The sequence below is a fragment of the Lepidochelys kempii genome, chromosome 7 (assembly GCF_965140285.1).
Source record: "Lepidochelys kempii isolate rLepKem1 chromosome 7, rLepKem1.hap1, whole genome shotgun sequence".
NCBI lineage: Eukaryota > Metazoa > Chordata > Testudines > Cheloniidae > Lepidochelys > Lepidochelys kempii.
The window spans coordinates 78,778,354-78,802,566 of record NC_136386.1 but is presented as its reverse complement, the minus strand read 5'-3'; the positions used below and the strand labels follow the sequence as shown (position 1 = coordinate 78,802,566).

The 24,213-nt window shown below is 40.6% G+C and overlaps 1 protein-coding gene across 1 annotated transcript in view; it reads right to left on the bottom strand.

The window, feature by feature from the left end:
- LOC140914785 (solute carrier family 22 member 15-like) overlaps positions 1–24,213 on the bottom strand; it is a 56,724-nt gene that overhangs the window by 28,600 nt on the left and 3,911 nt on the right. The window contains exons 2-6 of the mRNA XM_078853803.1: positions 23,750–23,896; positions 11,705–11,837; positions 8,108–8,272; positions 6,252–6,381; positions 2,222–2,443 (exon numbers count right to left, since the gene is read on the bottom strand). Coding sequence (XP_078709929.1) covers positions 2,222–2,443; positions 6,252–6,381; positions 8,108–8,272; positions 11,705–11,837; positions 23,750–23,896 — 797 coding nt within the window. The remainder of the gene's footprint in view (positions 1–2,221; positions 2,444–6,251; positions 6,382–8,107; positions 8,273–11,704; positions 11,838–23,749; positions 23,897–24,213) is intronic.

The following is a 24,213-nucleotide window of genomic DNA, read 5'->3' as shown; positions in this document are numbered from 1 at the left end:
CAATTCTATAATTTCAGTGCCTCCAAGCATAGCAAATGGGACCTCGCTCTACCTTGCCTGTTGATGTAGAACATGCAGGCACTATTGTCTGTCATGACTCTGATAGTGCAATGTGTGATCAGTGGGAGAAAATGTAGACAGGCACTGCGGACTGCTTGTAACTCTAGGAGGTTGATGTGTAGAGTGAATTCAGTTAAGGACCATCTGCCCTGCACTGTATGAGTGTGAAGGTGTGCTCTCCAACAGATTAAGGCGGCATCGGTTGTTAGTATCATGGACGGTGCTGGTTGAAGGAAAGGAACCCCAACACGGATGTTTCTGGGCTGCGTCCACCAGAGTAGAGAGTCTTTGACCGTCATAGGCATGGATAGAAGTTTGTGAAGGCTGTGTCTGTGAGTAACATAGACTGTACGTAGCCACACCTAAAAATAGCACATGTGTAACTGTGTATACTTTACTACAAATGTGGCAGCTGCCATATGGCTAAGTAGCTGACATGTCCTGGCTGAGATCTGGGGATAGGTTCTCACCATGGATACAAGATTGACTATAGCGAAAAATCGGTGAGCTGGGAGGAAGGCTCTGGGTTATATGGCATACAATTGTGCCCTGATAAACTCCAGTTGTTGCACTGATTTTAGCATAGATTTCTCCAAGTTTATGTGAAGGCCAGGGCTCAAGAAAAGGTCCATTGTCATTCAGCTAGCGTGAAGGGCATCAGTTTCGGATGAGGCCTTGAAGAGACAGTCGAAATATGGAAATATTACGACTCCCTCTTTGCGTAGGTAGGCAGCCACTACCACAAGGACTTTGGAGAATGAGGGGCTGTACAGAGTCTGAAGGGCAGTACTTTGTACAGATAGTGATCAGTCCTCATGATGAATCAGAGGAACCATCTGTGGGCAGGGTGCATTGTGATGTGAAAATACATGTCTTGGAGGTGAAGGGCTGAGAACCAGTCCCCCTGTTCCAGTGCTCGGATAATGGTGGAGAGAGTAACCATCTTGAAGCATTGCAGTTTGTCGAACCTGTATAGGTCTCAAAGATCTAGGATCAGTCTCTACCCGTTGGATCAGAAAATAATGGGAGTAAAAACCCTTCCCTCTGTGCTGGGATGGGACCAGCTGTATGGCTCCCTGTTCCAGAAGGTGGTTTATTTCTCCTCATGGAATGCGTTTGTAAGAATGGTCCCTGAAAAGAGAAGGGGAGGGAGGGAGGGCGGCTGGGTGGGCTAGATAGGAATGGGATGGAGTATCCTTCCTTGATGATCTCTAGAACCCATTTGCCTGAGATATTCAGCAGCCATGATGGAAAGAAAAGGGCTATATGGTCACCAAACTGGCAGGCTGTTGGAGATGGTTGTTGTGACTGGAGCAGGCTTCTTGGGGCCTTGACCACACCTTCAAAATTGTTGTTTGGCCAAAGGTGTGTGAGAGGTAGCTCTTTGAGGAGTCATATTATCTGCACTGGATAATATGGAGACTGGATCTGTCTCAGCTTTTAGAGCTCTCCCCAAGGATAGAGTGACTATATACCTGTAATGGTGCCAGTCGCACTGACAGTGTTCTATTACATAACTTTACTTGTTTGGATTGTTTTACTTATTGGACTAATCATTGTAATAATAAAACTTTCACAGTTACAGGTCTTCCCTAAGTAGTGTTGTCACTTTAGTGCCCCACAGGCAGTAATTCTGACAATTCTAACATATTAGAATGCTAATTGGACAAACTAATCAATAATCTAATCAATAATTAATTAATAGATCAGGCAACATGTGAAAGCTCATGACTAGATGTCGTGCCCACACTTTGCCCCCGCTTACATCTACACGGGTCTATTTTGAGCTCAGCGTTTCATTTTTACACCTACATTTTGACAATTCATATGTTTAGTATATATTCAGTCAGAATGTAAGATGGAAACAATTATTAATTTCTGCATTAGCATTTAATTTTTTTTTAATGTTTTGTTGTCTCCAGCTAATGTCCTATTAGTCTTTGGAACAGTTTCCAGATAATACAACTTGATCAAAGGTATTACAATGCAATACCAGTACAATGTTTCAGAAAACCAACGCCTAGAATTACTAACAGAAAAACTCAGAATTTTAGTCTGAGAATGCTATTATTAAATGAAGGGAAGAAATTGAAAATCTTAATCAGTTTCTCACCTTTGACTAATTCATGCCATCTCAGCCCCACTCCTTTTTACTACTTACCAGATATACATCAAGATGATAGTTCGCCACCGAAGGACTGGGTGTTTTACTAGGTTTAGGACACCAGATGCTGAGTCATTCTTTTTCATTGTTCCTGCACATAGTTTCAATTTTATAGTCAACCTTTCTTTTCCATTACCACAGGCCAGGTATTGAAGCACATCCTCTGCTTCTGCAGTATTCCCCTGGGAATACAGCCATCTCGGTGATTCTGGAAGCATACTACCAAGGCAAGATACAATAGTGAAAGTTCAGTCCTACCAACAAAGTACCGTATCAATCTTCTTTTTCTGCAAAACACCTCAAGTGTTTGTAAAGCACTTTGTAAAGCAACTGTATATTAAGTCTAAACATTTGAGATCTAACTTATAGTACAAGCAAGTTAAAACCCAGATATTTTCTCAGTCAGTTTGTATCAGGTACCCAAATTCTTTTTTCTAAAACCACATAAAATATTGTAGGCAAAATGCTATGATGTCTAAGTATTTTTAAAATGTAATTTAAAGCCAAATCTTGACCTGTGCTGAAATGACGCACAAGGGAACAAAATAAAAGAGCACATCAGAAACCTTCTCAATTCCCATTCACTGTGCTGCCCAAGGCAGAATTTTGTCCTTTATGTTAAAGAATGTCTTAACTCTTCACCCCCTAACAGAATACCCACATACTCATACCCAAGGAAAATACCCTCACTTGGTAATTACCTTGACGCTATACCTCAGTACCAATTAAACTCCAGTCTCAGAAAAATTTGGAACTTTAGTTCCACAGTAATATCAAAATGTTTAAAGCCAACTCCAAAACAGTAAAAATCATAATGAAAAATAGTAATACTGAATTGTTAAAACATTTCACTAATTCACACAAACAAACAAAAAGCTAGAGCAGACAAATTAGGCCTTGCTGCATTTGATTATAATCAACATGATCTTTTTCACATTTGCTAGCCTAGCAAATAAAATAATGTTTCAAAAATTCTCTGCTCTTCAAAGTCAATATATCTAAAGGTAATAAAGAAATCCAGACTAATTTTTTTTCCTGGCATACTGAAGACTTACAAAAACAAACACATTTGCCACAAGACAAAAGCATACAAGACACATGCATACACAGTATAACTTAATATTTACTTATTTATTTTGTATTTTAATATTTAATATTTATTTAATTGCTGATTTAAATGATAACAAGCCTCCTAGATAATGTTTGGCAAGTGAGGAATCAACTTCTACAACAGAAAATTCACTTAAAGACACCATAAGCTAGTATTTCTAGAAGAGACAGACCAAAGCTGAACTGATTTAGTCAATATGACAAAAGCAACATTAATAAACTAGGCTTTGATATTATTTTAGTGCCAGTATAATACTGAATTGCTACTTGTCTTAACAGTATCTATCCAATTTAAATATGTGGAGAAATATTTATTATTGCGGCCTAGCTCATGTTGTAGATGGGGACCTGATATGTGCAAGTGAACCAGAAGTCACCCCCACCCCCATTTTTTTTTTAAATAAAAAAAGGAAAAGGGTTTTCCTATTGTACCTCTGAGTGACAAAAGTTTTACCAACGAAAGTGCAGTGTAGACATAGCCTAAGTAATTTATCTTTCACTTTTGCTCTAGATGCTATACTGTGTCTGAGAACATGAGTTTTACAGAAGAATTCTAGGTAGCATTGCATGCAGATTTAAGGATCTTATTTTCTTCACTGGGAAAACAGTTCTAACAAATAGTTTTAAAATAGCAGATCAATTAAATCTGATACTCAATAAGTCTAATTTTTTTTGCAATAGTACAATAGTTTACAGTTTACAGACAGTATTTGTTGATTTCTTACCACTTGATTTCTCCAGTTTTTAGAAGAATATCTTGCTAGTCTACATTGCGAGACAAAAATTTCTCACCTTTTATTTGTTGTTTTAAACAGGAACGAATATATAATGTCTGCCTGGAAGTATTTATCAGAATTTATACTTCTAACTTCTGAAATGTAACAGTGCAAAGTGCAAATCCTATCATCCCCTCATTATTTTCCCAAAATGTTATTGGATTAAAATGGTCATCAAGAAGAAAAACTTTAAATTGCCTATCAAAATGAAAGGAGTGGGTTCTCTTCAAAAAGCTTTATCCCATGATTCCTCCCCCTTTTACATTTCAATTTGGACATTTTGCTATTGTTTTTGTACAATGTTGTTCCAGTAAAAGTCATAAAAAACAAACTAGAAAATATAAAAACATTTTAATTTAACTTGGTTTTGTTCCATGTTGTATTTCGGTGTATAAGTTACTTTGTCAGATTCCTTGAAACCAAAGTTAAACTTTTCTCATTTCAAAGTCTCTGATGCTCTTTAATTAAAATGCAATTAATTTTATTAATTATGTGGTGAGTGGGCTCTTGGAAATAATATTCAAAAACGAAAAATAGGTTTGATAAGACAACATGCAATTCAATTTCTGAAGGAAATTAAATTTTTTTATATGGGCCTCTCCTTTTCATCAAATTAATCTTGGGCCCTACAATTAAGTATCTCAGAAAACAAATTCTATGTCAAAGAGATAGCTCCATTTCTATCATAAATATAACATGCTAGAGAAGCAAATAATGTTAGATGAGGCGTCCCCTCAGCTCTCCCAAATCTGCTTTTTGGGGGGTGGGGGGGAGGATTTTTGTACACTGTAGGATCTTTGCATGACAAGTAATTTCAAAGGCAGGCCTATGTGGAGCCAATATCATGAAGGTGAAACATTGTTTTTGATATTTATTTAGTGTGCATACTTTTGTATTTCTATGACGATACTATATTATGCTAGGAGCTTTAACTACAGTTTTCTGATAATATGTATATGATGCATGATTTCTTTTCACATAATACTTCTAAAGCGTGTCCTGCAAAAGCACAAGTCAGACAAAAATTTATTTGACTCTTTAAATATTCATGTATCTAAAATTCACTCTATAAATAATGTGTATTAAGAGAATCAATTTAGTATCACCCATCTATTGTATAAACAGCAACCACATGTGGTACTTTCAGAGCCAGGGACACTCAAAACAAGCAAATTCTCCCTGTCCCTTTAACGATACATGCAGAACTCAGTGAATGCTAAAATTATTTGATAACAGAGACCACTCTCTTGGCTAGCTCACAGCTCATACCCTCTGGCAGCCCTCATCTTCCCTCTGCAGATTTGCCACTGCATTTTCTTGGACAGTTATCACACAACTGCTTGCTTCATGGGTCTTTGTCCACCACAACTTTAACAGCATGCTGGCAAACCATCTCCTCTTATGACAGGTTTCAGAGTAGCAGCCGTGTTAGTCTGTATCCGCAAAAAGAACAGGAGTACTTGTGGCATCTTAAAGACTAACAAATTTATTTGAGCGTAAGCTTTGTGGGCTACAGTCCACTTCATCGGATGCATAGAATGGAACATACAGGAAGTAGATAGATAGATAGATAGATAGATAAACATACAGAGAACATGAAAAGGTGGAGTAGGAGGCTAATTAATTAAGATGAGCTATTATCAGCAGGAGAAATCTCCTCTTATGGGTTCCGCTGTCCCTACCCTATGCTGCTCCTGTCCTCTTATTCCTCCGTTTTTACCCCAGCTCCTGATGAGTCACTAGTACTTCACTTATTACACAAGTCAGAAGGAAGAGGTTAAAAGATTTCTGTGTACCAGCACTAACCAAATGGAGATATATTTAACAACATTAAGGCAAAGCTTCTGGCTTCTAATGCTTCAGTGTCAATGAGGTTTACCTACATGATAAAGACAGGGAGGGTAGGCTTCCTTTGGCATCTTTTCTTCAAAGTCAAGTAAAATCTCAAAACCTTTGTTTTATTAGTGAAAACATCTGCCAAAAAAACTCTTCCACCTTTGATTTCATATATGCACTAATCTTATCTTGCTTTGAATATAAAAATCAACCGTACTTCCATTGCTCTATCTTTCAACAACAAAATAAGGTATTTTTGTTAAACTGCTATACATTATATTCTTATACACATAACAAATTTGAACTACTTACAAAGAAAGAAGAAAACCCCTGGAGAATTTGATACAAATGCGAGGAAGCGCCATTCTCGTATGTAGTAACCCAGTAAGGCATAAACTGCTATGCCGACTGCAAATGTTAAATTTGTTAACGAGCCTGAAAATAAAAACAAAAAAAGTTACTACATCAAACAATGACAAAAGCCCACACTCAGATGCCTCAAATTTCTAAGCAGTGAAATACACTAAGTATATACTCTTCCTACAGTACATAAAGTCTTTGCAACATTCTTGTGCAGTTATTATATTGCTTTGAGTTCATTTGAATAAGTTAACTGATTCTGATAGTATATGGATTATATATATGTATTTACAGAATTTTAATATTTAATTGTTTTGTGGGAGGCAATAAAAGCAAAGCTCAATGTAAAAACTGAATAGAGAAGCTGAGGTGGGAGAGGAAGTGAAGGGAAATACTATAACGGATTTAACTGGATGCATGATGGCAATCTGGAGTGGTCGTGAGTCAGACAAAACTGGAAGAGAACTCTAAAACTAGAAGGGTAGTTTGTGTTGTATAGAAAAAACATGAACTTGAGTGATACTAGGGTAAACTTACCAAACCTTTCTGAAGAACAAATATCTATAAAAGGTGTTATGGAAAATATATAGTCAATGTCAAACACTAAAGCCTAAGAGCAAACTTTTTCAGTCAATTATGTGAAATATAGTACTAAACTGGAAGTTCTCAAACTGTGGTTGATGGAGCCTTGGCCACTGCTGGCAGCTAGAAGCTCTTCTTTAGCACTGCTATCAGGAGCATTATTATTAGCTCCCTCTCCCTGCCAGCCATTGATCTGTTCTTCAGCACTCCCTACTCAACAGCTGAGAGGTACTAAAACAACAAAGCACCTGAAATGGCAAGGAGCGGAGTATCTCTTCAGCCCATCAGGGGCCAGCCCTGCAGGGGAAAAGACTGGGAACAGCTGAGATAGACAAACAGGAGGCAGACAGAGACAACATGAGTCGGAAAAGTAGAGACAAACAAATGGGAAGGACCGGAAGGGGGGGGGGGGAAGATCAGTAATTGAAAGAACAGGAAGATAGAACAAAAGAAAAACCTTCTCCCTCATTCCCAAAAGGCAAGAAAATATAAAGAAACAAACAAACAAAAAGTGTGTGTAAAGATTGAAGAAATAAAAGGGGAAAATAAGTTCACAGCACCACAGTTAAACATTTAGGGCCAAATTCTACCCTCAGTTACTCCAATGTAAATCCACTAAAATTAGAGTTTTTCTATATTTACAACAGTGCGATGGAGAGCCGAATCTCAACCTTTATAATTAAATGTACATTAAATACTCGCACTGTTAGAGCAGAGAGACATTTTTAAAACATTTGATGCAGTACAGAATACGAAAAAAGCCCCAGATACGTGCTAGCTTTATTTTTGTGGGACAGGAGAAATAAACTACTTTAAAAAAATGGTGATGGGGGGACTGGGGGAAGACTTCTTGCCATCATAAATATTTTCTCAAAACACTGATGGTGAAATTGGGAAGTTGGGAGAAAAGGGGGTTTCTGGTAAAAAATTTGTAATGCAAAATAGTCCACAGATTGTTTTGGGAATCATTATGCTAATCTTGAAATATCACCACTACACTGTTGTTAATCACACTGGTCCCAATCCTGTAGTCCTTATTCAAGCAAAATTTTCACTGAAATCATTGGTATTTTGGGTGGAATATTGCATTTATTTGATTCATGATAGTCCTTAATATGTACTAAAATAACTTCATACATTTAGAATTATTTCTAAAATTGCAAGAATTTACAAAAAAGAAAGTTTTGGGTAAGATATTAGCATCATTCTTAAATCTTACCTGTTAATGCCCAGAAAGACTTTCCTACATATTCTTGTGTCAAGACAAAAGACACTAGAGACATTCCACCATTCATAATCCCAACAATGAAGCGTGACATTGCAAAAATTTCATAATTTGGAGCAAATGCTGTGACATATCCAAAAATGACATCGAAGAACAGACCTGAACAAAACAGAGTATAAAAATCTGGTCTATCAGTCTTCTCAAATAGTGTAAATTCAGAAAAGAGGGAAGGAAGGAAGGAAGGAAAAAACAGGACTGAATTATTTACTGTAACTAGTGTTCTAAAGGTAGTATCTCTGGGGATTCACACACTTGGGGTTACAAACATCTCGGGTAACACGAGGCCTCCAAGGGGCTCCAAATTGTTAGTATCTATTACCTCATCTTCAAGTCACACACCTGAGGTTTGTAATACCAAGAATGGATATTTACAAGAGGAAACTTACCTTTAGGCAATACTATCATTCAACACTAGACCCTTCAACTGGACGTACAACTACAAAATAAATGACCATGACATGAGTTATCAATTGTAATCTGAAAATTAAGTCCCAATCAATTAACTCACACCAACACTCCTACCAGCAGGAGCTACTGGTAACGAGATAATGTGACTGGTTGATAGCAACTCAGCGATAGCACAATAATCACGTAACCTCAGTGTTCTAAAATATACTCTAAATCAATTAACAAAACAGTTTAAGAAAATTACCATCTGCAGAAAATGACGATTACTCAACTAAATTTCTTCCTTCAAAATTAAGTACAACCATTGGCCTACAATCTTCAGTTCTGAACTTTAGCGCTAAAGGGATGCTTCATACAACAATTTAGAAATCAGGAAATTGAGTCCATAGGGAACCATCGGCACAACTATTTTATTTCATAAAAGGTTAAAAATGCAAAGAGCAACTATAATTTAAGAAAATACAACTGTGCCTCAAGAACTTCTTAATGCCAGCTGGCAAAGGGACAGAGAAGTAGTGCACAGAGGTTACAGGTAGCTCCCGAGCCTGGCATGTACATTCTAGTTCTCCAAAGAGAGTCACGTGAAGTCTCTACTAAAAGCTTATGTCATCCTGAGCTGCATAATCACTGAGAGATGTACATATGGATGACATCAATGGAGCTGTGGATATGTACTGAAAATATGTTTTAAAGTTTACCAGAGAGGAAAACAGGTATTCTTCCAGACAGCAGATTGGATGTGTATATCTCTGTCAAAATGTAAGTTAAGCATCGTAAGCCAACACAGTGAAATCCCAGTTTACATACAGAGTCAATAGGAAAGGCAGCACACCATAGAATAAACTACAAGGGGGTCATCATGACTCTGGGGTACAAACAATGAACTTGGAGAAAGCAAGGAAGACACCACTTTATCCTGCACCTATGAAGTAATCGAGCAGTATGATTACACACATGAAAACGGGTTCTCAAGTAGGCTTGGTTGAAAACACTGCAAAGGACATGTTGGGTGAGATAGGCTAACTTCCAATCTAAATAAGTTTAAGTTAAATTTAGTCTCTAGGAATCATGTTATGATTTTGTTTTATATGTAACCCTTCTAGTTCCGTTATCCTTACTCACTCGTTCTTAAACCTTGATCTTTGATAATAAACTTATCATTGTTTTCACTGTAAATATATCTCAGTGCTATGGTATTATACAAGGAGATGATGCTTAGTTGAATCAAACAAGTTAGTGTGTACATTGTCCCCTGGGGGACAGCAGGCCTGGTATTTCTGTGAGTGTTCAGAGGATAAGGGGCTGGACACTTCTGGGGAATGCTTTGAAGGGGCTCAGGGACTGAGTTACACCTATTGTTAACCTGCTAGGCAAAGTAAGGGTTGGCATAACAAACTGGAGGTGTCAGGGAGCTGATACCCATTTAAAGCACAGCAAGTCTCCCTCTTGCTGGAGGCAGGAAGATAAGGTGACTCTCAGCTCTGGTACTCCAAGAATCATCACAACAAGGTTTTACGGTAGTAATACACAAGTTAAGGAGATATAACTAAGTTTCTGGAGAAGGAGGAACTGTAAAAAATCAAGATGGAATTAAAAAACTCAGGAGAAAAGAACCATGATAAAGAAACTATTGATAAGGCTTCTTTAGAGCATATGGAAGCACTGTAGTATGTGTGTGATCAATCTTGAAAATATCAGGCCAGGACATAGACTTTCCTTATTACTCAAAATGGTTTGGATGCTATCCTTTATCCAAATAGAGTCCCTGATGCCAGGTGGTTTTGTGCTACACAAAGGGGTCCTAGAAAAGGAAGTAATCTTTTCTGAGAAAAGCAGAAGCAGGCCCAGGATTTCAATGGGACTGATTGAGAAATATTATAGGGATGGTAAAATGCTACCTCAGTTGTGAAGTTGCAAGGGAGTGTGACTGAAACTGACTTTCAAAAAAAAAAAAAACCTGAGAAATGAATTCCAATGGGATGAAACTGTGCTGTTTAGACTACACATTAATATATTTTGACGTCTTGCCCTGAGACGTGAAAAGCTGCTACAGAGAATTAGTCCCAGTACTGCTAACTGTATCTAGACAAAAGACAAAAGTGCATCTGAGGAAGTGAGCTGTAGCTCACGAAAGCTTATGCTCTAATAAATTGGTTAGTCTCTAAGGTGCCACAAGTCCTCCTTTTCTTTTTGCGAATACAGACTAACACGGCTGTTACTCTGAAACCTGTATCTAGACAATCTGCTTTAGTTTAAGTAGTAGGATTAGTGATTTGGGATCCAAATGTTCAAATCATAGAAGGGCTGGATTTCTCACACACTGGAAACAGTGTCTCTTGAGGAGCTCAAATCACTTTAAAAGCACTAGAGGGACAAGGTGGATGAAGTAATATCTTTCATTGGATCAGCTTCTGTTGGTGAAAGAGAAAAACTTTCAAGCTTATAGAGTTTAAAATAAGAACACTCATGACACAATAAGAAGAAAATATATTGTATTATGTGCTGGAGAAAGACTTAGCTTTACACATCTGAAATTGATGGGTCTATGTGTTGCAAATTCTACCAGAAATTGCAACATATTTTCTCATCTTCTTATGGATAAGCAATGATTTGTGAAAACCCACAGTACCAACTCTCCTTATAATAGACAATAATTACTGGAAGGCTGGAGAATGTAAGTCAGGTTGCATTATAGCTAGCTAAGAAGTAGTAAATTCAAAATCCTATGCTGAGGTCTCAAACATGAAGAAAACTCTGGAAGTTTAACATATTGTGCTATACAATATAGCCAATTTGAAAATCTTTGAACTAGGAAATAGATTCAAAAAACAAAACAGACAGACCACAAGTTCAAATGGATTTTTTTTAAACCACAGCTGGTGGAACACCACAATCAACACAAAATAAAACAAGCTTTCTTTCCAAATACTCTTGCCTCAAAAATATTCTTGTCCCCATCAAAGAAATAAACTTCTAACTGAAAAGCACGATGAAATGCATATACTGTGTACTCCCAATGGAAAAATATTAAATGCTCTTATTCTGGCCCTCATTTCCTACAGATTCAGATATTATGTCCAAATTGAAAACGTATAAGAAACAATTATTTTACTTTTATCTTACCTGACATGTAAACTGGTTTCCTGCCCAATTTATCAGACAATGGTCCAAAAATTATATTTCCAATAAGCAATCCAGAAAAATACAAGGATGATGCCAGGTTTACTTTATAGGCTTCATGTCTGATTAAGTACCACTGTTGAAAATAAAGGAATCTGTAGTTTAAAAACAGTAATATAAATTCATTGGCTTCCTGAAAATATTGAAGAAAACTTAATACTTTTACAACTATGAAATATCTCATGCCATTATTCTGTATTCTGACCTTGTGTTATGTTCAACTGAGTTTTGTTTAAAGCTCCATGGCAGATTATGGCCCAACAACTTTTTAAATTTACATACTTCTGTCAAGAAGTTTCATTACAATATATTTCTCATGCTAAGTTTCAATGTTATATGTTCAAGCAAAATAGAAATGTATCACAACAACTTTGGCCCATCAACAGCAACACAGTCAAAGTTATTAGAAATAGGAGATACTGACTTTTTAATAGCATGAACTGGAAATCTTCAGACTTGTTTCTGAAGCACAGGCTTACAATAATAATATGCTATTAAAGCCATTTTGACAGTTTAAAATGGAAAAATAGCAAAAAAATGTTCATCAGGGACAAAGCAATAAAAGATATGCTTTACTTGACTATTGTCTTACCCAGAACAGTGTTACTCAGACCACCAGAGGTCCATGGAGCCTTTTCTGGTAGTCTGCAGAATAAAACACTGAAAACCAAACAGAAAGGGATCAAGGGATTGCACAGGAAGGTGGTGTAAGAGAATCGTTCTCTTATGAGAAGAAGTTTGAGAACCATTAATCCATATTACTCTATTTCAGGGGTTGGCAACCTTTCAGAAGTGGTGTGCCGAGACGTCATTTATTCACTCTAATTTAAGGTTTCGTGTGCCAGTAATCCATTTTAACGTTTTTAGAAGGTCTCTTTCTATAAGTCTGTAATATATAACTAAACTATTGTTGTATGTAAAATAAATAAGGTTTTTAAAATGTTTAAGAAGCTTCATTTAAAATTAAATTAAAATGCAGAGCCCCCCGGACCGGTGGCCGGGACCCAGGCAGTGAGAGTGTCACTGAAAATGAGCTCGTGTGCCGTCTGCGTGCCATAGGTTGCCTACCCCTGCTCTATTTTGTAAATGCAGAACAGAATTTATTTCCCCTTGCTTTGCAAAAGGAGAATCTTTGGGTGAGGTGGTTCTGCAATATACAAGCTGTACAAAATATCAGCCACTTTTGAGATTTCCTGTTAGCACACCATGTAGGCACAACAGATTGTGTTAAAGAAGGAACTAGACTTCCTAACTTACATTTTTTCGTGAATTTACTTCAATTATATTAATTTTAAAGATACATTTAAAAACAAAAACACAAAGGAAAAACCAACATCTAAATACTTGATAGGTCATGATTACTCCTATGAAGTCAGACAGACAATAGAGTAAATTCACATTTGGACATTTAATATATACAATTTGGTTATTTGTTCAAAAATCATTTTGTATCAAAGAAGTCCTAACCACTGACAGCTATTAGGTGGCCTATATCAGGAGTTCTCAACCAATAGCTGGTGACACCCTGGAAGATCACAAAAAAAGTTTTAGTGGGCTTGTAATCTACCCTCTTTCTCCTCATTTTTCCCTTGCATTTTATATATATACACATTGTGACAAAGTTCCGAGCCTGTAACTGTGGGTCCCACACTTCCTGGCGGATCCAGGGGCCTCAGAAACTCACTAAGGTCCCAATGTGACCTTTCTTTCACAGGGTAGTGGCAAGAGTCACAGCCTATTGAGTTACTTTCATCACAGGCCAGTATGGGAGACGGAAAGGGGAAATACCCCACAGTCTTTGTTGCTCCGTAGAGCTCAGTACGCACAGTTCGGCCTTCTGAATGGACCGAGTCTTGCTTCCTCCCTCAAGGGGATCTCTGTAGAGTATGGGCGGGGGGGAACCCGGGCCCACTCTCTACCCCAGGCTCCAGCCTAGGGACCCTAATGGGGCTTTGCCAGCCCACTTCCCGGATCCCAATAGGACCACTCTCTTATATCTTTGACCGCACTCCTGTCCCTGTTATTTCATTAGCTGTCCCCCGTAATCATTTGGTTTCCAGGTCCTGTGGATCCCGCTCTTAGGCTGGGAAGGATCCTTTAGCAGTGGATCCTTTAGCCCGTGCACTTCCTGGATCCCAATAGGATCACTCTCTGGTATATCCTTCTCGTCTGACTCCGTCACAACATATATAGTCTCTAGCCCTTGAAGTTTCAGAGATAACCTTGAAAATGTGCACCAAGCATAAACTGAAACAATGATACCAGCCTGAATCTACAGACAGCCTGCAAGAGCAACTCTGAAAGGTATGAGCTGCCCCTTTTATCTATTCTGTATCCACAGAATTTGACTTTTTTCCCAATATGCCATGGAATTCAGCATTTCATTGTTTTGTTTTAGTCAGAGCTCAGTATTTTGGTTTGGTCCCCCTGCCCTGCTGGCTGTTGCCTCTGCATTCTCAGCTTTTACTCAGGGGAAGATATTTGGATTATAGGGCACGCCTCCTGCACTGTTCCATAGAGCCAAACAGCAAGGCAGACATGGCTACCCTCCATTTCTTCCCTCTTCTATGGAATTGGCTCTTTCAGCCAGACTTTCCTCTCTGCTAGCCTCTGACCAAAATGCACATCAGAATACTTATCAGCTATTACACTGCTTCAAAAGGGTGGCTGCAATATCTGACAAAGGATTCAGGGGCATACACATAGCCACTAGAAAGAGAGGACACCGCCATTTGAAGGCTAAACATACAACTTTCCAAAATAATTCTTCAATCAAAAGTTTACAAAATCAGGTGACCTTCATTATATGGCAATGCTGTAAACATGAAAGCCCTTGGAGAATCATACTTGGTGTCATCCCAAATAACAAATGTCTCAAAGTCTCATAACTAGGGAACCACTGTTTGTTCCCTTAGTCTCAGATATGAGAATCAAGTGCTGCCAGGCCAATCAAAGCACTGTGCCCTCTTCAATATCAGTCAGCAAGATGACAAATTAATGACATGGCTGCTGATGTTTGGAAACAGATGTTTAGAAGCCAGTAGTTCTCAACACAGAAACTTTCAATATTTGTCCACTATGAGCAGCATGGACTTCCTGTTTTGCTGTCCACTGAGATGATCACTACAAAGGAAAAATATCTTTGAAGCTTTCGTTGGGACCAACTGGTATCACTGTACTTGATATTCAACACTGACGATGCCAGAGATATGACAGGAAAACACACTGGCTTTACATCCAGGATAGCATACCAAGCCATTGGAACACGTCGATCAATTCAAGGGGAAGCTTTTGGCAGCAAAGAGGATGGCAACAGAACTGAAAACTGGTACTTGGAAGAGGTTGTAGTTATGAACTTTACAACCTCTTATCTATATTATGTGAACAAAAGGGCATTCAACATGAGCAACTCCTCTTCCACAAAGAAGTTTGTTGGTTTTTACTCTGAAGTTTTTAATTTCTTGTCTGAGCTCAGAGAAGACCTTTTAATTTGGCTCTATCCTTGCAGATCAGCATTCGATTATTCTGAATACTTCTTTCCAGGAATGGATGACGACATGGGCTCTCAAACTGGGAATTCCGAAATCCTGGAGTGGGGGTGAAGGGCTGGGTTTTCATAATTCCTGGGAGGTTGCAACCACCTTGTACTTCCCATATTGCTAAATGGGAAGAGAGACCCTGGGTTAAATGTTGCCGTATCAGGCCAAGTTTGAGAACCACAGGCCTACATGAAGTGTGCTGGCATATTCAGCCCAGGTCATAGTGATCTGGTGTCCACATACCTAAAACCACTACCACAATTATCACAAAGTGACATTGTTGTTGTCAGTCTCTCTAGAGAGCTCAAACTAAACAGGTATGGAAGTGAACTATCCTCTCCATCCCTAGATGTAGCCTCTTCAGGTCACAGTTAGAGCAAATTGAAGGGGAGTGTGGGGAAGCATGAGTATCATATGAGATGCATGACATCTGGCAGTCTGAGAAAATAAGCATGGAACCCCAGGATGCCATTTTCGCACATATAGTAACTCCTCCCTTAAAGTCGTCCCGGTTAACGTTGTTTCGTTGTTACATTGCTAATCAATTAGGGAACATGCTCATTTAAAGTTGTGCAATGCTCCCTTATAACATTGTTTGGCAGCTGCCTGCTTTGTCCACTGCTTACAGGAAGAGCAGCCCGTTGGAGCTAGGAACTTGGTGCGGGCTTGGAACCAGGGTGGACCAGCAGCCCTCCTATCAGCTCCCCGCTCCCCTAAGTTCCCTGTGCGGCAGCCACCCAGCAGGCTATCGATTGCCAGCAGTTCAGCTGTCCCTCCCCACACTGCCATGTGCTGCTCCTACCCTCTGCCTTGAAGCTGCTCCCAGGTGCCTCCTGCTTCCTGTGCGGGGGGTTGGGGGTGGGAAGAAGGGAGAGGGGGGCTAATGTCAGGGTGTTCCCCTCCCCCCTGCTCCTGCCCCCCGCCTACCCCTTCTCCATATAGAGCAGGGTGGGGATATGACAGGGCTCAGGATGGAGAGAGCTTGCTGGCTGCAGCTGCTGTCTCAAGTTCCTGATACACTTAAAAAGGCAATGCATTTCTCTCTCTCTCTTTCACACACACACATATACGGTGTATGTCTCTGTCTGCCATGCTGTCTCCCCTCCCTCCATTCGTGCTGCCTTGTAGTGTATGAGGCTACATTAACAATGTGTTAACCCTTGAGGGCTCAGCCAAATGCTAGTTCATCATTTAGCAGTAAGGCATCCCCTGGGAAATATCCCACCCTCTAACTTCACCTCCTCAAGGAGCTTGACAATCATCATTGCTGTGTACAGTATTAAACTGTTTGTTTAAAACTTATACTCTGTGTGTGTATATATATTTTTTCGTTTGGTGAAAAAAATTCCCCTGGAACCTAACCCCCCCCCCCCATTTACATTAATTCTTATGGGAAAACTGGACTGGCTCAACATGATTTTGCTTGAAGTTGCATTTTTCAGGAACATAACTACAACATTAAGCGAGGAGTTAGTGTACATATTTCATATCTGAACTTTAAGGAGACTGACCAACTACTGCAAATTCACAGTAAAATATTCCATAGCCATCTTCAAAGGATCCACACAATCAAGTCCTAGCATCTTTTGCAGAACAGATTACACACACACAGTTACTGTTGCTTGTGTCCATAATATGGAAAATAAATAAAATGGGAAGATCTCTAAAAAAATATTGATAACCATCCCATTAATTTCAAGAAAATTACAGAGATTTTTTTAATTACCACCATTAAATAATGTATAATATAAATTGATAACAGTTCAGCCCTACTTTCCAAGTGACTTGGCAAAATTCATAAAATGATCTGATCATGACAAAATTGTAGAAAAAAGAAATAATTAAAAGTCATAAGCTGAAAAACAAAAGTATATGATAAATAGTGGCAAAGATCAAGTCTTATTTTATATTGTAAAAACATACTATCAAAACATTAAGAAATGGATTTTAAATCCAAAACTCTGTAATCAATCAAGTAATTATAAATGATGTATGTTTAACTGACTTCTAGATGAAAATTATTGTAGTTAAGTACAAAGCCTGAGAAAAACTAAAAATACTGCCAAATCTTACTGGGTAACAAATCATTGGGTCAACCATGCAAAATGTTGACAGCAGGCTCTTTATGTTTACACTGAGAACGTATTATGTAGTCCTTACTACAGAAGGTAAAGCCCCTCTTGAATAAATCTGGAGCTCTGCTTGAGGAAAAACAACAGAGTTTAACATTGGTTAAGTGACTAACAAAATGTCAAATTTCAGAGTGGTAGCCATGATAGTCTGTGTCGGCATCTGATAAAGTAGGTTTTTGCTCACAAAAGCTTATGCTCAAATAAATTTGTTAGTCTCTAAGGTGCCACAAGTACTCCGAAATGTCAAATGGAATGCATAATGACTACATTTTAACAGCTGGACCTCATTTCAGTCTGTGGCTAGAAAGTTTTGGATTTGAAATACATAATGAAGTCCTTGATATGTAGGTGAAACATCAGTATAAAAATACATTAAGCTATATCCAGGCACGTTTATCCAAGAAGAAAGGATCTGAGCTACAGGAGCCATCGCCTTGATAGTAAAATTTAAATGTAAATGATCAAAACTTGCATTGTAAATGTTAGGGTAGCAACTCTAATTATGGCAGAGAAAATATCTTCACTTACATATCCCTAATTCAGATATTTAACTTTTGGGGTGAAAAGTCTCTCCTCTGCTGAGTGGTCCATAAACAAAACAAGGGAAATTGGCACAAACAAACTGAGTCCTTTGGGTGGGGCGGTGAGGCGGGTAGAATGCTTCCCTCTTGGGTTCTATCAGAAGCAGGTCCTCTGTTCCCTCAGGGAGGGACCTTTGGGCAGTTGTTATAGGAAGAGATCCTGCCTTTCCTCAGCTCTGTTCTCAGGAGCTGCAAGTCTTCTCTCTTCCCTGGTCTGCCCCAAGGGTACGTCTACAGTATGAAATTATATCGAATTTATATAAGTCGATTTTTCAGAAGACATTTTATACAATCAATTTTGTGTCCCCCCACGAAGCGTGTGAAGTCGGTGGAGTGCGTCCACAGTACTGAGGCTAGCATCGACTCTCGGAGCGGTGCACTATGGGAAGCTATCCCACAGGTCCTGCAGTCTCCGCTGCCCATTGGGTTAAGCTCCCAGTGCATGATGGGGCAAAAACAGTCTCACAGGTGTTTCTGGGTACATGTCGTCAGCCACCCCTCCCGCCGTGCAAGCTACGGCAGACAATTGTTTCACGCCTTTTTTCTGCCATCATCAACTGTACACCACCGCTTCCGCTGCCGCTCTGCTCTCCTGCAGCAGATGGTGCAGTAGGTCTGCAAAACTCTGCTGTCCTGCAACTCGTACAGAAGGCCTGAAAGCCATCTTACACCATACACCGCTGCTTCCACTGCTACTCTGCTTTCCTGCAGCAGACAGTGCAGTAGGTCTGCAAAACTCTGCTGTCCTGCAACTCGTGCAGTATGCCATTGTAAACCCTACACCACTGCTTCTGCTGCAACTCTGCTCTCCCACTCTCCTTCATTTCACGCCTTTTTTCTTGGATTATCTGTGCAGGCGCCATAGCACAGCAAGCATGGAGCCCGGTCAGCTCACCACTGCAGTTGTGACCATTGTAAATACCTCGCGCATTATCCAGCAGTATGGGCAGAACCTGCAAAACCGGGCAGGGAAACGACGACAGTGCGACTACGACAGTGATGAGGACATGGACACAGAAGTTCCTGGACGCACGGCACGTGGCGATTGGGACATCATGGTGGCATTGGGCCAGGTTCATGCCATGGAACGCCAATTCTGGGCCCGGGAAAAAATCACAGACTGGGGGGACTGCATAGTGTTGCAGGTATCTGATTACCAGTGGCTGAGAAACTTTTGCATGCGTAAGGCCAACTTCATGGAACTTTGTGACTCGCTGTTCCCTGCCCTGAAGCACCAAGATACCAAAATGAGAGTAGCCTTCACAGTTGAGAAGCAAGTGGCAATAGTCCTGTGGAAGCTTGCAACATCTGACAGCTACCGGTCAGTCGCGAATCAATTTGGGGTGGGCAAATCTACTGTGGGGGCAGCTTGATCCAAGTAGCCAAACCAATCATTGACCAGCTGCTATTCAGGGTAGTGACTCTGGGAAATGTGCAGGCCATTGTGGATGGCTTTGCTGCAATGGGCTTCCCTAACTGGGATGGGGCCATAGATGGTACGCAGGTCCCTATCTTGGCACTGGACCACCAGGGCAGCCAGTATGTAAACTGCAAGGGGTACTTCTCGATGGTGCTGCAAGCACTGGTGGATCACAAGACACGTTTCACTGACATCAACGTGGGATGACTGGGAAAGGTGCATGATGCTCGCATCTTCAGGAACTCTGGTCTGTTTGAACAGCTGCAGGAATGGGCTTACTTCCCAGACCAGAAAATAACTGTTGGGGATGTTGAAATGCCTATAGTTATCCTTGGGGACCCAGCCTACCGCTTAATGCCATGGCTCATGAAGCCGTACACAGGCAGCCTGGACAGTAGTAAGGAGCAGTTCAACTATAGGCTGAGCAAGTGCATAGTGGTGGTAGAGTGCGCATTTGGCCGTTTAAAAGCATACTGGCGCAGTGTACTGACTAGGTTACATCTCAGCAAAACCAGTATTCCAATTGTAATTGCTGCTTGCTGTGTGCTCCACAATCTCTGTGAGAGTAAGGGGGAGACATTTATGGCGGGGTGGGAGGTCGAGGCAAATCACCTGGCGGCCAATTTCGTGCAGCCAGATACCATGGCAATTAGACGATCACAGCAGGGCGTGCTGCGCATCAGAGAAGCTTTGAAAACCAGTTTCATGACTGGCCAGGCTACAGTGTGACAGTTCTGTTTGTTTCTCTTTGATGTTACCCACCCCCTTTCTTGATTCTAATTGCCTGTAAGCCAACCACCCTCCCGCCCTTCGATTACAGCTTGCGGAGGAAATAAAGTCACTATTTCAAAACCATGCATTCTTTATTAGTTGATTAAAAACACAGAGAGATAAATCACAAGGTAGCCCGGGTCAGGTGGGGCAGGGAGGGAGGAGGGAAGGACAAGGCCACTCTACAAATCAAAATTTAAGGATATGCCAGCCTTCTGCTGTTTGGGCAATCCTATGGGGTGGAGTGGGTGGGTCTCCGGAGCGTCCCCTTCTGTGTTCTTGGGCATCTGGGTGAGGAGGCTATTGAACTTGGGGAGGGAGGGTGGTTATACAGGGGCTGCAGTGGCTGTCTGTGCTCTTGCTGCCTTTCCCCCATAAGATCCACCAGACAGCGGAGCATGTCAGTTTGCTTCCCCATCACCTTGAGCATGGCATCTTGTCTGCTCTCATCACACGCCTGCCTCCTCTCATCGCAGTCATTGAATGCTTTCCGGGACTCTGCCATGGTTTTCCTCCACGCATTCAGCTGGGCCCTATTAGTGCAGGAGGACTGCATAAGCTCGGCAAACATGTCATCCCGAGTGCGTTTTTTCCGCCTTCTAATCTGGACCAGCCTCTGGGACGGAGTTGATAGGGGGCACGTTGAAACATTTGCACCTGCGGAAGGAGAAAAAGGAAGGGCAGAAGTTTAAAATATACATTTTAGAGAACAAAGGGGAGACTGTTTCTCAGTGAAACAAGCAATTCATAGTACCTAGCACATGTTATTTCTGTACAAGGTAGTATTTTGTCTTTTATACTGAGTGCCTGCCAGTTTGGTGTGACTGCATCACACTAGGCTGAGCAACAGCATTCAGCTTGCAGGCAGCCACGGTAAGCGCTAGGGGCACAAGGGGTTCTGCTTCTTCTGCATTCATTACAATGCTTTCGAACTGCAGTGCCCTCCTTTCCCATACCAAGCAATACCTGGTGGGTTGGCCATTTAAAAGGAGGGCCTGCAGTCTCTCTGGGATGATCGCTACACACACACCCCACCCCGTGCCCTTTAGGTCAAACACTAACAGGCCAGCGAGGACGGGTTTCCCCCCACCCCCACTGCGGGGCTCTGACCTTTTAAGCCAAACGTGAACAGACTTTTCCTGTAGCTGTACTGGACGCGAATGCATCCCAAGTCTTCAGGGCAAATGAATAGTAAACACACTTTCTTTTAAACCCTGTATCGTATTTACAAAAATACACTCACCAGAAGTGCCTTCTCCGGCGTCATGGTCTCGGAGCCCACCTTGGGAGGGGGTGGAGGGTATTGGCTCCAGGGTGATGAACAGTTCCTGCCTGCCGGGGAGAACGGATTCACCGCTTGCTGCCCGTGCACTGTCCTCCTCCTTCTCCTCTTCCTCCTCCAAAAAATCATCCTCCCCACTCCATGAGAGAACCCCTTGCAGGTGTCCATGGACAGTGGTGGGGTAGTGGTGGCGTGCAGCTCATCGTAGAAACGGCATATATGGGGCTGTGAGCTGGAACTCCCGTTTGCCTCTCTAGTCTTTTGGTAGGCTTGCCTGAGCTCCTTGATTTTCACACAGCACTGCTGTGTGTCCCTGGAGTAGCCTATGTCCATCATTACCCGGGAGATTTTCGCAAATTTGTTTGCGGTCTGTTTTTTGGAACCGAGTTCTGCCTGAACAGATTCTTCTCCCCAAACAGCGATGAGATCCACTACCTCCTGCTCGGTCCATGCTGGAGCTCGTTTGCACATCTGGGACTGCATGGTTCACCTGCGCTGGTGGACTCTGCATGGTTCACCTGCGCTAATCAGGTCTTCACGCTGGCCAAACAGGAAATGAAATTCAGAAGTTCCCAGGGCTTTTTCTGACTACCTGGCTAGTGCATCTGAGTTGAAAGTGTTGTGCAGAGCAGTCACAATGGAGCATTCTGGGATAGCTCCCAGAGGCCAATACCATCGAATTGCGTCCACAGAACCTCAAATTCGGAACAGCAATGTTGATTTTAGCACTACTCCCCTTGCCAAGGTGGAGTACAGAAACCGGTTTTAAGAGACCTTAAAGTCGACAAAACCGGGTTGGTTGTGTGGACGGATTTAGTTTTAATTTGATATAACACGGCTAATTTTGATATAATCGCGTACTGTAGACCAGGCCTAAGTGTGCTGTTCTGCTCCCAGGTGTGGTGGGGTGGGGCTGACCTTGTTGCATGCTTTTTGATCACATTTTCAATATCATTCTGCTTTTAAGCTCAGAGGTGATGGACATATTGAAAAACTGACCACAACAGTCACAAAATCTGTCACACAGAGGACTTGAGTCAATGTTGCATCATTTCTCCAACTGCATCTAGTCCTTAAACCCTTCCAGACAAATATTACATGGCTAGGTTTTGGGACAGCAGTAAGAGAGGAGAAACAGATGAATAGTTTCTCTAGATCAACAAGTACCAGACTTTACCGGTTCACATACCAATTCTTAAAAAATTGTTGTGAAGTGAATGGATAGGCCATCACACTCATGTACCACAGTTTGAAAACCCCTGGCCTAGATAACATTCCCTAGCAAGTTAACTGAAAATTGGCAATCAATCAGCATAACTCGTTTCTACGAGAATTCAGGCAACCCTCTCAAAAAAAAGTTTTGATGCAGGCAGGGATATTCCTAAGGCATGTATTTCCTGGGTGATGGGGGCCCAGAAAGTAACACAAAGAACAGCTGGCTTTGAACAAATGCAACAAAACACATAAAACTAGAGGGCGAAGTGCTATGTCCAGTCCCCAGGATACAAATCCTGGTCCAGTCCACCTCCACCCCTCAATATGGCATGATATTTTGGGAAATCCAGAAGAGTTGTGTGAACTTAGTTTTCAGAATAATTTTAATCCTCCTATAGGGCAATCTATAGGAGGACATGATGCAGCTATAGTCAAGATTTATTACACTGAACAATACAAAACAGAACAAAAAAATCATTCCAACTCATTAGCTCTTCCTGAGTCATAAGTATTTCTTCAGAGGCTGAATTCATTTTCAGTAGCAAACTGACTGTATAGTGGGCTGATGTAAGATTTCAAACATGTAATTAAATGATGTAAGCTACAGTAAGTTGTCCTCTTTAGTGACGGGCTCAAAAAGATCTGGGATGAAAAAAAAACCCAATCCTAAAAATCATGAAATTAAGACTATAAAGCGAATTTAACCCCTTTTACTCAGAAGAATACTGAACTTATGCTAAGTAAGCCAAAGATAATAGCAATTTGAACAATTAGACATGATTACAGATTTAAGGAAACTGAAGAAAATAGTAATAAAGCAGAGACATGTGAGTTATAGTAAGTCAAAAAGTGAGATGCCTGGCCCAAGTGACCTTTTTATCTTCAGCAATTCCTATGTCCTCATGTACAGAAGAATTACAATTTGTGCAAGCAACATATTCAACTAAGTCTTCTTCAGGCTTCACAAGAGAGAATCCTGCACTGATGATAAAGGAATAAACCAGACAGAAAAGAATCGTTAAGAAAAGATATAGCACAAACTACTTGCCTCAGTTGCTATAGATGTGAACTTATCTGCAAATCGGACATGTCTGGCAAGCTCCTCTGTGCTAGTAGGAATTTCTCCCTGGTCAATATGATACTCTGGCACAGCTCCCACTAGTACAATAAGCATAGACTGACAGGCCACATATACCTAAAAAGAAGAGACAAAATTGTTTAGGATAAACAATTTACATGATATTTTGCCCTCTTGTTTATCATAAATATTTTAACCTCTTCATTGAACTAATATTTAAAACTTGAGCTACAATAGTTCTCTTAATTCAAAATCACAACAGCTCAGCTAGTATATTGTCTTTAAGTCTCTGGACAGGAACGCACAGGCCAGGGCATTCTGAAGGGACAGCAATCATGTCATATTTAAGATTTTCAGTGGGTTTTTATTAACATTTTGATTTTGCAACCCTCCCGCAAATTTCAAAATTCTTCAAACTTCTTTTTTGCTGCTTT